This window comes from Python bivittatus, unplaced genomic scaffold, assembly GCF_059951505.1.
Source record: "Python bivittatus isolate LINGU-HERP-01145 unplaced genomic scaffold, Pbiv_v1 ctg000070_np1212, whole genome shotgun sequence".
In the NCBI taxonomy this organism is placed as follows: domain Eukaryota; kingdom Metazoa; phylum Chordata; class Lepidosauria; order Squamata; family Pythonidae; genus Python; species Python bivittatus.
The window spans coordinates 46210716-46226393 of NW_028277034.1; the positions used below are offsets into that span (position 1 = coordinate 46210716).

Here is a 15678-nt window from a genome sequence, read left to right on the forward strand (position 1 = left end):
AGTGGTCAGGTTTGGGCAACACTGCTCTACAGGTATCCTGCCACCCAAATGTTTCACTACTTTCCAGCAGCCAAGACACTGTTACCTTGTTTTCCTGCTCTTCCCAAAGAGTAGCTTCCTGGTTCTCCCCATTTTTTTCTTCTGGCTGCAAAAAGCAGACATGAGAAGGGAAGAATGAAGGTGGCGATAAGCCAGCTATCATTTTTGTGTCCTTCCATTAGCCAGTTGCAGAAGCTCAGAAGTGACAGTCACTAGCTTGGCAGCTTGAAACTGCTGTGAAAGATTTGTCCAGTGGCTGTGTAGAAGTCCTCTGAGTCTCAATAAACATGTACTGTATCTGGGTCCCTGACAGTTCCATAGTTATGTTTGAGAGGGAAATGCCAGTGGGAAATAGACAGATATAATCTACCCCCTTTCACCATAATTTCTTAGAGGTTTTGTGATGTGAAGCTAGTTGGCCTTTAGAAGTGGGGCGTAATAAAAATGATTAGATCTGTTTGATTTCTTGTTCAACTTTTGCTCTCCACAGGGCAATAATCACCTCATCCCAATGGCCTTTGATATTGTATGTTGATGTTATGAAAATCCCTTTTAACTGCATTGTAAAAGCTTGACCTTGTGACAAGAATTATGCCCTTTAAGAGCCTTATAATCTCCCTAGGGCTAAGAGTCCTAACTTTCTGCCCCTCTCAATTGTTTTGATCTTCCAAACCTCATTAGGAATGGTTTTCAAATGAAATCTCTAAATGCTCCAAGGTATTCCATTAAACCTTTGTTTTAATCTTCTCACACTGGTCTTGCTATGATCTTGCTCTCTATTACAATTGGCTTAGTTGCATTATTTTTGACATTAGGTCTTTTCGGCAGGTTTTTAGCACTCCAACATGGAATCTCTTCCATTCAAGACCAACTCTCAATGGCCTGATACCATTACCTTGGCTGCAATTGTAATCAATGCCTATTTAATACTGGAGGCTCAACTATTTACAGTATTGGCCTGAGATGTTTTGCTCCCTATGTAAAGTCTAAATGCCCCTCCTTCTGACTTGGGCGCTCCACACGTGTGGATTTCAGCTCCCAGAATTCTTGAGCTATTACTGACAATTCTAAGAGATGAGGCCACATCTGGAGGAAGGATGCTTTAAAGAGGCTCCCCATCACTGAGAAACTCACACCATATCTCTCCTCTCCCATGGTGATGCAGCATCACTGAAGGTTTGAGATGGTTGTTCCTCTGGATTTAACTCTGATTGCTTTTAATTCTGATATCCTGGTTGTTAAAAAAGTGCCCATAAAGTAGGCCAAAAATTCATTTCCCTATGCACACAACTTCTAAACCTCCCTCTCCTGCCTTTCATGATCCTTTTAATCTTGTAGAAACATCTTTCCCTAAGATACCCTTCTAGAAGAGTACCTTAAAGACCGATAGTTATAGCATAAGTTCCTATTTCATCTTCTACAACATATATAGACTTTGCATCTCTTGAATACAAGCTTCTAAATCAAAGAAATAATATGGATGCTACTCCGTGAATCTGAAAGGCTGCAACAGTTGAAAGCTAGTGGAACAATAAATGTGTTAGTACCACAAACCACTTTTTTTGTTTTCCTTAAAATATGTTGAACATATCTCACAATTAAAATATGGCTAAATGTTAAAATATTGCATTGGGAAAGGTTTCCGGATCAGCCTTCTAGACTGTCACAGCATGATTCGTGGTCCTTTTATGGCTGGTTGGGTGTGTGACTTTAAACTTTTAAGGCCATGAGGCTGTTTGTTAGAGGTGTATGCAGGTCTATCCACAGCAGTTAGGGAAAAACCAACCAAACAAAATGATTTGCAGCAGAATGTCCAAACATCCCAGTCTCTAACTTTCTCTACCTCTCTTCCAGAGCTATTTGCTAGCAACCACCTACTCAGTTGTGTAGCTACTAGCTTCCCTGAATCTCCTCCTTTTCAGCTTTTCACAGAGAGAGGGAGAGAGAAGGGAATTGGCTATTTCATTTATTTATTTATACAGTGGTACCTCGGGTTACGAACGCCTCTGTTAACGAACTTTTCGGGTTACGACCAGCTCCGGCTGCAAAAATTTACCTCGGTTTGCGAACTCCGCCTCGGGGTACGAACAGGATATGCGGCCATTTTCCCTCCCGTGACACAGTCCGCGGCCATTTTTCCACCCCTGACGTGTGGTCCACGGCCATTTTTCCGCCCCTGACACGTGGTCATAGGGAGGGGGACTCTCCCTCCAAGCAATAGCCGCCTCCCTGTCCTCCACGCCAGAACAGATTAATGGTAATTACATTGAACCTTATGGGGAAATTTCCTTCGGGTTGCGACCAATTCGGGTTGCGATCAGAGTCACGGAACGAATTAAGTTCGTAAACCAAGGTTCCACTGTATTTCAAATTTGGCCACCGCCCATCTCACTGGGAAGTGACTCTGGATGCAGCACTGTCTGGATCTTTGCTTCGGTTCCTCCAGGGAAGCCTCCAGCCAATGTCTCCCATGGGAGCAGGAAACAGCAACTCTCCACTCCAATGGCCCAGCACACTTATTTTTCCCCCTCTCCTTCTGCTGGCTCACACCAGCTCAGCCGCCACCAGCCACATAGACAATCCACTGGATTCTTGATTTTCTATTTTTATCCTAAATCATTAGTCAGTATTCTGTAAGCCATTTTTGTTTTCCTTAAGAGATTTTGTTTTCCTTAAGAGATTTTGACAATGCTCTGGGTCCCTTGCACTTTATGATGTGCCTGGGTGGTGCCACTGAATAGGACTGGATTGTGTGGTAAAGGTGTGCCTCAAAAAATTGAAGGGACAATCACAAGGTATGAAGCAGCAAGAAAAATCATATTCACTAAACCAATAATAAAGCAGAGCCAGTTTGGTGTAGTGGTTAAGGCATCAGGCTAGAAACCAGGAGACTGTGAGTTCTAGTCCTGCTTTAGATAGAAAAGCCAGCTGGGTGACCTTGGGCCAGTCACTCTCTCTCAGCCCTGGGAAGGAGGAAATGGCATTTCTGAATATGCTGCCAAAAAAACTGCAGGGACTTGTCCAGGAGTCAGCACTGACTCAAAGGCACAAACACACACACACACATACACACACAATAAACAAGAGAAAAGCAAAATAGAAAATCATTTGGGTTAATTTTCATTTTGGCTGGGACCAAATGGCTCCTTAAAAAGCTTGGTTAACATTCAGCACAGCACTGGGTGTAAGGGGGGGTCTCTCTTCGCAGTGCATTTGCTAAAACTAGCACCACCACTGAGAAGGATTGCTCAATCCCTCATTAAGCCCAGCCAACCAGAGATGATGTTGAGCAGGATATATAAGGAGAAAGTAGCCAGTTGAATACCCAGGTCCCAACTGTGGCATATTTGGGAATATTTATTACTGTTATATGTATTACGCCAAGGTGTAGTAATTGTTCAGAATGCAACATGAGTTGAATTCCACTGTAAATCCTACATGTACTTGATTCCAACTCTTAGGAGAGCATTTGGTAAAAATCTGTTTGCATAGCATGCTGAAAACTAAATCTAGCCTATAAACATGGGTTTATATAGCCAGCAGATCACACTAGAACAAGTGTTTTTCCAATATTTTTACATTAGTGTGCAGACCAGACAAATTGTTCTAATCTGTGAAACATCAGTTGTCTTAACCAGCACAATTCCAAACTTCCTAACAATTATTGCTAAAACTAACCATTAACATTTATTTTAAATTGAATGTGGGTTAGTAGTGATGACTGATAAATTTGTTGTTATAGCATAATCGCTTCAATTTTCAAAATGAATGAAGGCCATTTTGGGGAGGAAAAAAAAAAAGCAAAATTTGTCTTTGGTCTTGATATCAATTTGTATACCATGACTATTCGTAAAATTACAACTGAACATAATATGTTTATATTTCAGTTATTGGTTACGGCTTTCCTGGGATTAGTTGTAGGTGCCATATTCTTTGGTGTAACAAATGATGCTAAAGGTCTGCAGAATAGGTGAGTCCTCTGGGGATAATAGCATGATCAAATGTGTGATGCTTGTTTCGAATGCAAATTCCATCAGTGAGAACCTGAAATAAAGTGAAACTTTATTTTAACTGACTAATGGAAGTGAGGAAGTGTCCATTATACCCAAATGTATGGTGAGTTGGACAGTAGGACCTTACAAGAGATTTACACTATTTTGTGTGATGATTTATCATTATGTAGTTTTTTTGCATAATGGCACAAATGATACTTGCTACTTTGCATAATACAGTTATTACAAAAATGGCTCAAATTGCAATGGAGGTTTGATCTGCTGCGTGCAAAATTGTTTTCATCAAGGTCTAATAAGTTGAGGCTTCACTGCACAGTTTTGTAATTTGCAAAGTCTTTGAAAATATTGGCTAGTCTGTTTGGACTTTTGATACCTTGTTATTTCTTAAGCACTATTTCAGAGAGAGCGCTTTAATTCAGCTATGGAAAAGGCTTGAAATACTTGAAATATGGTGGTGCCTTTAGTTGGAGATGGTGCAATCGTTACTTCTGCCATCTTGAGCATTTAAAAGCGAGTGCTTGTAAACACCAAAAAGCACCTTCCAACAAAATCCATATAAAATCCCAAGGTTTTCCAGAAGTAGAAAGAATCCATTAGAAAGAAACTATAAAATGAAATGAAGTTCCATGGAATGTGCTAATTGGCCACAGAAAGTGGGCTGGGATAGGAATGGAAAAGAAGTGGAAGCAAGAATGGAAAGAAGTTGCCATGAGAACTTTTTAAAAAGTCCAATAAAGAATGAGTATGCTCTATGGTTGCTGAATTATGGATGTTGGTGGTGGAAAGAAATGGAAAATCAGTGTATGTGGGTGATGTAATCTGGAAGACCACCAACAAAGTGGTAGGAACTTTAGACAGGAACCCTGGCACTGCAGCATTTCATTGCAGGTCTCACTTTATAACAGCTTTTTAGTTTTGCTGGAAGCACCAGTGATAGAAGGGGTCAGCCTTCGGGGGAGATTCCTATACATAATTTTTATTAAGATTTTTGATTATAATAGTAAAATCTAATACAAGCTAAACTTAAAAAAAATAAAAGAGAATAGGAAGAAGTAAAAAATGCAAGAAAAAAAGAGAAGAAAGAGAAAAGGAAGAATATAATAAAGGAAGAAAAAGAAATATATAAAGAAGTTACTTCCAACTTTCATCACAAGTATAGACAAATTTAGTGACTCTTCACCCCCTATAAGGTTACAAACATTTATCTCTTTGTACCATATCCCATCTCTTATCTATAATCCATAAATGGATCCACAAATCCATAAAACATCATCTTTTCAGTCCTGCTGTCAGCAGAAAGTCCATAAAGGGTTGCCAGAATAACTGCATATCTTGTTTTAACCTTAATCAAATAAACCAACTTTATATTCCTTCCTTTTACTTCTAACAGTCTTAATCTTTAATTCATTCAAATATTGTTATAGGATTTGATTTCTCTTCATTTCTTCTTTGTCCCATCACACAGAGTTCTTCAAGGCTTTAAGAAGCCTCTTCTGTAAATCCAATAGGAAAAATTATCCAGGTCACTCTCTTTGTTTGTCATTTGTATTTCCCTTTTAAATTTTAAAATCTCAGCCAGTTTCTTTTGTAGATCCAGTGAACATCCTTCTCTAAGTCATTCTCTTGGCCTGTCAGTTGTAAATCCACTTTCAATACCATTTCTATCTTGTCAGGTAAAATTTGTTCTACATTTGTCATTTCTTCAATAACATCTTTTGGACATAGTCTATCCATAGAACCAGACATAATTACTGACATTGTTAACATTGTGGCTATTTTCTGATTCCATTCTTCAAAAGTCTCCTTCAATATTTTCATTGTTATAACATTTTGCAACATTTTACATGCTTGTAAATCTTTCCTCTACCTAAAACCTTTAGTCCCCTCTAATGTCCAGTTTTTGAAATCATGAAATTGCTTATCCTTGTTGTGTCTTGTTAAAACCAAAACAGAATCTATTTCCCATGAGAAGCTGTTTGTTCTTTATAATTAATTCTAAAATCCTATTGTAAAAGTTTCAGTATTCCAATTTTATCTTATTTGGCTTTTTGTTGTTTATTTCAGATTCTTTAAATTCTAAAGTTTATGATTAATATTTTCTTAATTGAAGGCAGACTCACCCAGCATTTTCAAACTTGTTATTTCAAAGGTCTCTAATAGCTTAGAAGTAGTTAACGAGAAATTTCTGAAAGTGATTAGAAAGTGAGGTTTGCAAACTTAGTGTCCTTTAAAAGTCTCTGCTGCAGTTGTGAGCAAAACGGCTAATCCTGTTGTCTCCCAGCACTCAAACCCATGGAAAACTGCTGTCCTGCAGTCTCCCCCATCCTCTCCTTATCCGGAGAAGCTCCAAGAAACTGGTCTGCTCACCAGTGCCTTGGTCTTTGCCACAGTCATTGGTTCTGCTTTTGTGGAGCTCTCTTCAGTTCACCATATCTCTCCCGGAAGTCTCAGCCTTCAGAGCAGGTCCTAAGCAACTGCACCAGCCTTTCAAAGATTGCATCTATTTAACACTTGGAGGAGAGGTTTTGTAAACCTGCTCTCCAGCTTCTAGTACACAGGTGATAGAGTATTTATTGCTAAGAAAATAAAACCCAGGAGCACTGGGCTCAGCTATTTTTAAAAAGCCATTTGAAAAATCATGGTATGTTCAGAAAGCTAGTTTCTTACAATGACAATCTATGTTTTTTCCCTAGAATTGGTGCCATGTTCTTTATGACCACTAATCAGTGTTTCAGCAGCATCTCAGCTATTGAACTCTTTGTGGTGGAGAAGAAAATATTTATGTAAGTAAGCACTGCTGGACAAAATGTGCTAACAGTTGATGAGCATCTAAAAGCATCCTTTATTTGATGATAAATCAGGGTTTTCTTTTAATTTACTAACTTTTCACTGCACTATGGTCTGTTTTGAGCTGAGAAGGCCATTCTCGGGGATTCTGTTAGGCATCAATGGGTGTGCAAGTTTGAACTCATTGATCATTTGGGGTGGGGGATGTCTGTAGGATAGTCCAAAAAGTCAGGATGGTAGTCACAATCTTGACTTTTTGGACTCCCATCTCACATATGCCTGTGTGACTATTTGTAACTTTAATCTATGATATTTATTTAGAATGCCACCTATTCCCTTAATGATTCTGGGTAGCTTACAAAAAAACAATCAAAACATTCATTAAAACAAGTTGGCAAGTATAACAGATATACAAGTGATCAAAAACAAACAGAAAATCTTCCTAAAACAAATTAAAAGATCTGATTAAATAAACAAGTTTTGACTGCTGGCTTTAATCTGTGATTTCAAACATACAAGTGAATAGGGGCAGAAGTGAAATGGCTTAAACTGAAAGGAATCACAGTTTTGCACAAATCATTGTTAAATATGTGTTCTCTAAGGATGGGAGTTTGTTACTAGGACATATAATGTTATTAAGATATATCAAAATGTGATATGTACATTAGTCACCCTCTCTATGCTACAAACATTATGGGTTCTTCCTCCAGATCCCGGGATTGTAATTTACAGTAGTAGAATTATGAGAACCTTGTATTAAAACTTCTTATCCATCTTTCCCTTAAACTACAACTTCCCATACTCTGTACCAGTTTTGTGGTATGGATATTTATTTCTTAGGCTTAATCTTTTTAAAAATAACTTCATAGCATTTTATGAACAACTGACACATGGCACTGAGATATCATGTAGTTTGCTAAGTTATGGTTTGTGAACTCAGCCGTAGTGGCTTATAATGCTGAGCCAGGCTTTATGGCTAGTATGTAGCGTGAACTCCACAGCTTGTGATTTATTCCACAAACAGTTAAATCATGGGTCAGTATAATGTGTTAACCACTTGTAAGAAGACAAACTAACAGTTGTAGATCTTTTGCAAACATAATTATTCTACTCATGGTAATTTCAAAGGAATTGCCATTTTGTTGCAATTAATACCTGACACGCCTACATTTTAATGAGTGAAAATTAATAGATTATCTGATTTTCCATAATATTGTGTTGGCTGTTTTATGATAGACATGAATATATCAGTGGATACTACCGAATTTCTGTATACTTCTTCTCAAAACTAATGACTGATTTAATACCCATGAGGACCTTACCAAGCATCATTTTCACCTGCATTGTTTATTTCATGCTAGGTAAGTTTACCATCCTTTTGTCTATCTGGGAAAATATACTATACCAAGTGAGATCTGCAAAAAAATGTTCCATGCATAGATGGTATAAAAGCTAAAATGCATCTTTGTGCAAGTCAAAAAGTGCTCAGTGTAATATAATGCTTGACAATATAATTGGACTGACATTCCAATCCTGCTTTTCTTGTTCTCAAGGTCTGAAACCAACCGTAGAGGCTTTCTTTATAATGATGTTTACTCTGATGATGGTGTCATATACTGCCACTTCTATGGCACTTGCTATTGCCACAGGACACAGTGTGGTTGCTGTCGCCAATCTTCTCATGACTATCAGCTTTGTTTTTATGATTGTGAGTACTTTGATCGATGCCTTATTAAGGCAACTTTCTTCAACATCAGAAGTATCCATGGGGTCAAAAAAGTTAAGATGTCAGCCACAACCATGCATCAAAGCCCCTTCCCTTTCTTATAGGCAGTTGTCACAACACACATAAAAAGGTGGGGTTTCGGTTGCATGATTGTGACTTCCCTATTGACTAACCCTAACCCTAATGACTTATTGGCCCCCTTCCCTGCCTTCATCCCTGCCCAACATAATGTTCTTCAGGTATGTTTTGCATAGCATCCAGCCAGCATGCCCAGATAGGGGCATTTCTCTTACCACCAGGCCAAGTTGATGGTAAATAGTTTGAACCATGAAGATGGAATACAGAAGATACAACATGCAGAAGAAAGTAAATGGATTTAGTTGAGAACATAGATCAGCCTTTAACTTTCCAAGAAATGTTTGGTTATTTATTGATCATAATTTTAAACATTACATCCCTTTTTTGAATTTACAACTTTGATTTTATCTGCAGATTTTCTCTGGGTTATTGGTAAATCTCACCAGTATTCTGTCATGGCTTTCTTGGCTCCAGTACTTCAGCATTCCTCGATATGGCATGACAGTAAGTGCTACATCATCTTGAAAAGAAGAAGAATTGGCTAATATCTATCTTTCTGTCTATCTATCCATCCACACACTTTCTCCCTCTACCCCATAATAGCGTGTTGCTGAATAGCAAAAAAATCAAATCCTTTCAAGACCTCAGAAACTCTGTTCTATGATTTAATGCAAATGATAATATAGGGAAAGAATATCTACTAATTTATAGGTTCTTTTACGGGTTATGACCCCAGTGCAGCTAAAAACATAACTAAAGTGGCAATTCTCAACAGTATTGGGTATACATCTAATGAACATAATATGTAATACTTCTGAGTGCATATGCGTATTGTCACACCATGTAGGACTTGTTTTGTGTATGCTTTCAAAAACACTATTTTACTGTGTTTCTTCATCTTCAAAGGCACTGCAGATTAATGAATTTACTGGTCTTGAGTTCTGCAATTTTAATTCAAATAGAAATTGGAGCAGCTCCAATTGTACGGAAGTTAGCGCCATTCAGCCGTAAGTATGACCTTCGTTTTACTCAACTTTGCCCTTGTAGGTTGGAGACAATCCTGGTAGGATGACTGGTTATATTCATTTATCTTCAGCATCTGAATTCTATCCTATAATATTATTATTAATGGATGAGGTCCTGAATCCTTTAAAGTAGGAATCAGAGGGAGAAAGCACCTAAATCCGATCGGCCCCCCCAGGCTATATTTTCCTATGTAAAAGCCTTGCACTGATAATGCTACCTAGCCTAGTGATGAAATGTTTGCAAGAAAATAACTAAGCTCAGAGATCACCTGACCCAACTATTTCTTCCCTAGTCTACTGTTAGTTAAATGAATCACTGTGTTTAAGGGACAAAAGGACATTCCTATCCTATGTATTTTTTAATAAATCTAACTTCATATGTAATTAATGTTTCCTAACATTCTTTGATAGCTGGGCTAAATCCATATTCTGTATTCAAGATAATTATGAGTGTTTTATTCTATTTAAATAGGACCCACTGCTACTTAATCACTTGGTATTTTTTGAACACTCTGCACGTGTTTAGGAACACATCCTCTAACAAGGGCTCCTGCTGAATTCAAATATCCAACAGATACTCAATAACAGTAGCTCCCTAGGTATTCAGACAGAAGTCTGTTCCAGACCTACCTGGACTTATCTGTATTATTCTGCTGATAAAGCAAGTTATTTGACCCCAAGATGCAGTTCTTCCATTCAAGGAATCCATCCTTCCTTTGTTAAACTGCAGTGCTACTGAACAATACCTAGTAATCTTTGTCCCAGGACTGCAGTTCCAGATTTCCTTTCTGGGGCCTTCAGAGCCCCTCTAACCATCATGACTGAAAACTGACCGTGTAGTTCCCATCAGCTGGGAAACAGAAGAATGTAAGGCCTGAAATAGCAGATCACAGTTAAAAAAACCAAAAACCCATTCAAATGTTCCCTCAGACCAACCCACAACCATGTGGTGACATCCATGTTGTGGTCCTTGGCCCTACAAGATTGTTATCCATGTTGTGGAGCTTCTGTTGATCAAAAATCTCTGTTTGTATTTCTTTTTAGGTGCACTGGAGAACAATATCTAGAAAGCCAAGGGATCAATGCAACCACGTGGGGGTTATGGCAGAACCATGTGGCATTGGCTTGCATGACCATCATTTTCCTTACTATTGCTTACTTGAAGCTACATTTCATGAAAAAGTTCTCTTAAATCAATGATGTTGTCAAGTGTCCAGTCCAGTTAGTCCGATTCAGAATAACAAACAGGAGAATGAGAAAATAGACTATTGTTCTGCTGATTGTAATCTTCCGATCTTGATTGAACATCTCATCATCAAGAAAAGCCTCAACCTTCTGCCAAGATATTTGCCTTTATGGTACCCTCAGATATTATTTGATTGTGTATCAATATATCAAAAAGTCTGAAAAGTATTGTCAATTATTTCCTGCTTACCAGTATAGAGACTTAGCATTTAGATAGCATTTATTTTATTTATGTTCTAAATGTGTATCTGCATACTCCTGGCATACTCAGCCCATGGTGATTCACAACATTAAACAACAATACAATTATATTTAAATGAATTGACCCATCAATAAATAACAATAAAAGCAATCATATCACAAATAAAATTAGCTATTGATACAGACATAAGTGATGCTTTGTGTGAGATGGGTGGCTATATAAATGTGACATATAAACTAACTAACTTCAGGAAAGGAATGCCAGCTGGTAAAGATAGGTTTTATTACTTTTTAAACAATCAAATGTGTGTTTAATTCTCCCCCAGATACTGAAGGGTTATAAAATGCTTAATTCCAGATTAATCATATTTCTCAACATACAGGAGAGCAGGTGATTCATGGTTTGAAGTGTAATCATGAAGTGTAACCAGGCCCTTTGAGGTAATCCAGGTCAGGTAACAGACACCACAAGAAATACTAGAACTCTACTCTATTGATATAGGCTATAACAACACTGAAAGCCTGACAGCAATTCTCTTTCCCTCTCTTTCATATCAGAGAGACTCTAAGTGAGGCAATCTTGAGTTTCTTTCTCACACCTTCCTGTTTTCCTGGGCTGAGTTCATGTTTTCCTAACAATTGCGATATATTTTCTTCAAGGCTATCTCCATACTTCTGTACAGTTGTATAAAGGTTAACTTAAATAACAAATCATATTCTTTATTACAGGTCAGTGACCCAGACTAAATAAGACTTGCTAAATAAAACCTACAGCATACAACCTGCATAACAGAACATATAAAATAAAATAAGGCATGCAAGGTTAAAAAAAAATGACAACCGTGCTTGCATTATTTTGCTATCAACAATATGCAAGTTTTATTGGCTGTCATATAAGTATGGAAACATGACATTTTCAGTTTATTTACAGGCTACAGAAGTTTCTACTACAGCCATTGTTATGGATAGTACTTTGTGTGCAGTGCTTAGAATGAGAATTAGCCCTCTACACATCCAACCTGTGTACCCTGTGAATATATCGGAGAACATTGATACAAAAATGTGCATATTATGTTGGAACAATAATCAGTGGCTTCCAATTCAAATGAGCATATTATCCACAAATACAGCATGAAAGTTTTATTCCACTCCATTATTGCATTTAAGCAATAATCTATTTCATGCAGTATTTTCTCCCATATCTTTTTGGAAGCTAGTCATTGAATTAGCTTACTTTAAATTTAGGACTGATGATATGGGCCTCAGATGAATGGAAAAGCTCTGTGTTTGAATTATAATCAAAAAGTTAAGGAATACTTGCTTTATTTCAAAATATATTAAGGATGTCCAACACTGATGTCGAAATGGCAGGTACGACTGGGTGATCAAAGCCCTGCCATGTGTGTGATGCATATATTGCATGTAAAAAAATAATAAAAATAAAAATCACACCTGCCATTCTGATATTATTGACTGTCTGGCAGATACTCCTGTCTCACATCAACATTGATATAAAGAGATGATTAAAAATGACTTCATGGATAGGTAAAAGATAAATGTAAAAATGAATATTGCTTTAAGACTGGGATATGTACTGAAATGGAGTCCTATGTCAATACCTTTATATATTTTTAGCATTTGGGAAGACAAACCTCCTATTTGTCTTTGTCCAGTTAATGGGCTTCATATAATGAGAGTTTTAACTTCCCCAATCACTGAGCATGTATTTTGCCTTCTTTCTTCTTTGTGGAACTTAAAAGTGAGGAAATCAAAATTATGTGACTGTGTTAACCCTTTAATACCTTGGTAGGGTCTTGGTTCTTTCTTCTGGCCAAAATTCAGTTGTATTTTCAACACTGAAGGCTGCAAGGCATACTGTATAAAGAAGTATGATGTTGATCCTTATTCCCATGATACATTTATACTTTAGGGTTAATCCTACTTTACAAATGTATAGATATAGATTCAAATATATTTTCAGGGGCTAATAATACTGCACTTTAGTTCAGCTTACTGCCAATGAAGCTTTTGAACCATCTGAGTTATTACAAAAAGAATTTGGATTGTCTAAAACTGCAGAAAGGCAATATCTTGATTAAAGCTTCTTCTGATTTCACAATTTGGTCTGGACTTGTTGGCAACACTAAAACCCTTGAATTATTATAATTTTTGGAAAACATTTTTCACAATTTCAATAGTATTTCTATAGTATTTTTTTAGACAATTACAGTATATTATTATGCTGGGTATTTGTTATTTGTAAAAACTTTGCAATAAAGAGTTGGAATATTCTATATTAATAATCAATGGCTAAGAGTCTTAAAATATTAACCGTGTTTCTTATGATCATAAGGTGATTTTTTTCATGCTTATTGGACACATCAGAAAAGGTTTAGAAAAAGTTGGCTATCTGCTCCCTTTTGCTGAAGTACAAACTGATAGAAGGTTGTCCAACTGTTCTGCTTTGCTTTAATGTTCTTAAATTTGTTACAAGGCATTGGAAAAAGTAATAAGATTTAAAGATATTAATGTGATGTGGCTTTTCATACCAAACATTTGGAACTTATCAACAGATGAAGACCATTTGGACTCATTGAACATTCATTGAACACTGAACATTGGATTCATTGAACAAGGTTACAGTATCTTGTTATAATGAAAGACAGCAGCACTCCAAATTTACAGTCCTGGATTGATAATTGCATTCACTCTTTGCCTTTGCACTAGTTTTTGCTTGACATAATGGAAAGACTGGCTGATATTCCTCGTGCTCAAGTTTTAATGTTGTGGTTTTCATATGTATTATAACATGCCTTTGTGTTTTTTTCCTATTTTTTTTTTGGTTTGGTGTCTTTTTTTTCTCTTTCTTTTGTATATTAAAATAATAAAAGTTAAAAAAAGGTCTGATCATACTTCTGGAAGAGCAATCCAGTATTTTTTCATGCTTCTTTCTTTCACTTGCTTTTTGGAGCACAGGATATGGTGGTAAAGCATCATCAGATGAAGACAGGCTCCACATTCTTTACTGACAATTACCTGAATTCACCTTGTTCTGATAGGGAAGCATGCTGACCTCCATACATAAGTTTCAAGATCTTTAGTTGGTGATACTTCTCCCCCAAGTTGCCCAAATACAGGTTACTCACATGGAAGTGATGTTACCTATTAGTAGGTGTGCTTCTGAAGAAAGTCCAATACTTATGTGAAATCCCATCTCCAAAAATAGTCACAGTCCTGGAGGAGCAGAATGGGATGGAGGAGGAGGGAGCTCTCTCAGTGCTTCTGCTTGGTGCCCTCTTTTATGTCTGTGACCTCAATCCAACTATTACTGAACACAACTCTAGCACTTTTTCAAAACAGCATTAGTCCCATCTTCAAGAGTAGCCTGGCTGACAGGTCACAGGTATGGAATGGAAGCAGATATGGGATGAAGCAAGAGACCCTTGATTGACAACAAATGAATGGCCTTTGTGATTGGTGCTGCAAGGGATTAGTAGTGCTCCAATGAGTGGCCACAGCTGGCAACACCTGGAAGTACCCCATGCAGTAGGCAAAACTGTGCCCCCCCATTAATAAATACAGTAGAAAGTCAAAATATACTGCATCCTGATCACATTATTCCTTGGAAGGTAGGCAAAAGCACTGGAAAAGCTGTAAAGGTAGACGGAATTGGCAAAACCCAGCTCTTTCTTGATTTAAACTGATCTTCTGTGCCACACTAGGACAGAACCCTCTCAAGTGAGTGTTTTTTAAATGCAGGTATTTCAAAAGAGTGCAAATATGTGAATGTAAGGAACCAGGAATGGTAGTTGATTGTTGTTGGGTATAATAAGAGAACTCTGAAAGCCTGTCCAAGTTCTTTTTTGTCCCCTTATACTAAACAAAATCAAGGTGGGGCTGCTTTGAATTTCTTTCTCATGCCTGCTTCAATCTCTGGACCACTGTTTCGCAACCTTGGCGACGTGAAGATGTGTGCCCCTCATGGGTGAAGCATCCTAGATTCTGTCCATGACAAAAACGGTGTTGCGAGAAGAAGGAAAACGCTAACACTGGCAACATCACAAGGATGTGACATTGGAAAATGGGCGACCGTGTCCCCGTGTGCCCTGGTGGGAGGATGAGTCAAAGAATTTGATTTTTATGACTTTGTGCCGAATAAAGGTTTACCAACTCTGCAATATTTTCCAATCTTTTTTAAAAAAATGAACTAACACCTTTGCATTTTACTTTAGACTGTAATCAATACTAAAAAGGGAGGAGGGATAATGAGCTTTGTTTATACCTGCTGAAAAGGTCAGAAGTCATTTATTTTTTCTGATTTTTGATTCCTTCCTTCCTTCCTTCCTTCCTTCCTTCCTTCCTTCCTTCCTTCCTTCCTTCCTTCCTTCCTTATTACTTTTTCGTGAGATTTGTCTTTTACTTATGGAAAAACTCTTAATAAAATTATGTACTTTAAAGTGACCATAATCAACTAGGTCAGCTCCTCTTCGTCCACTCCTCCGCACAACACACTCTTCCTGTAGCTATTCTGGAAATAAAAGCTGAAATCTTCGAGCGCAGTGAA

General features: G+C 37.5%; 1 protein-coding gene across 2 annotated transcripts in view; it reads left to right on the forward strand.

The window, feature by feature from the left end:
• LOC103059932 (broad substrate specificity ATP-binding cassette transporter ABCG2-like) overlaps positions 1 to 13233 on the forward strand; it is a 29102-nt gene extending 15869 nt beyond the window's left edge. For both annotated transcript variants that reach the window (XM_007437150.4, XM_015889636.3), the window contains exons 10-16: positions 3927 to 4009; positions 6746 to 6835; positions 8076 to 8200; positions 8393 to 8547; positions 9058 to 9147; positions 9550 to 9650; positions 10713 to 13233. In XM_007437150.4, the coding sequence (XP_007437212.1) occupies positions 3927 to 4009; positions 6746 to 6835; positions 8076 to 8200; positions 8393 to 8547; positions 9058 to 9147; positions 9550 to 9650; positions 10713 to 10860 (792 nt within the window). In that variant the 3' untranslated portion in view covers positions 10861 to 13233. The remainder of the gene's footprint in view (positions 1 to 3926; positions 4010 to 6745; positions 6836 to 8075; positions 8201 to 8392; positions 8548 to 9057; positions 9148 to 9549; positions 9651 to 10712) is intronic.
• The last annotated feature ends 2445 nt before the right edge of the window (positions 13234 to 15678 follow it).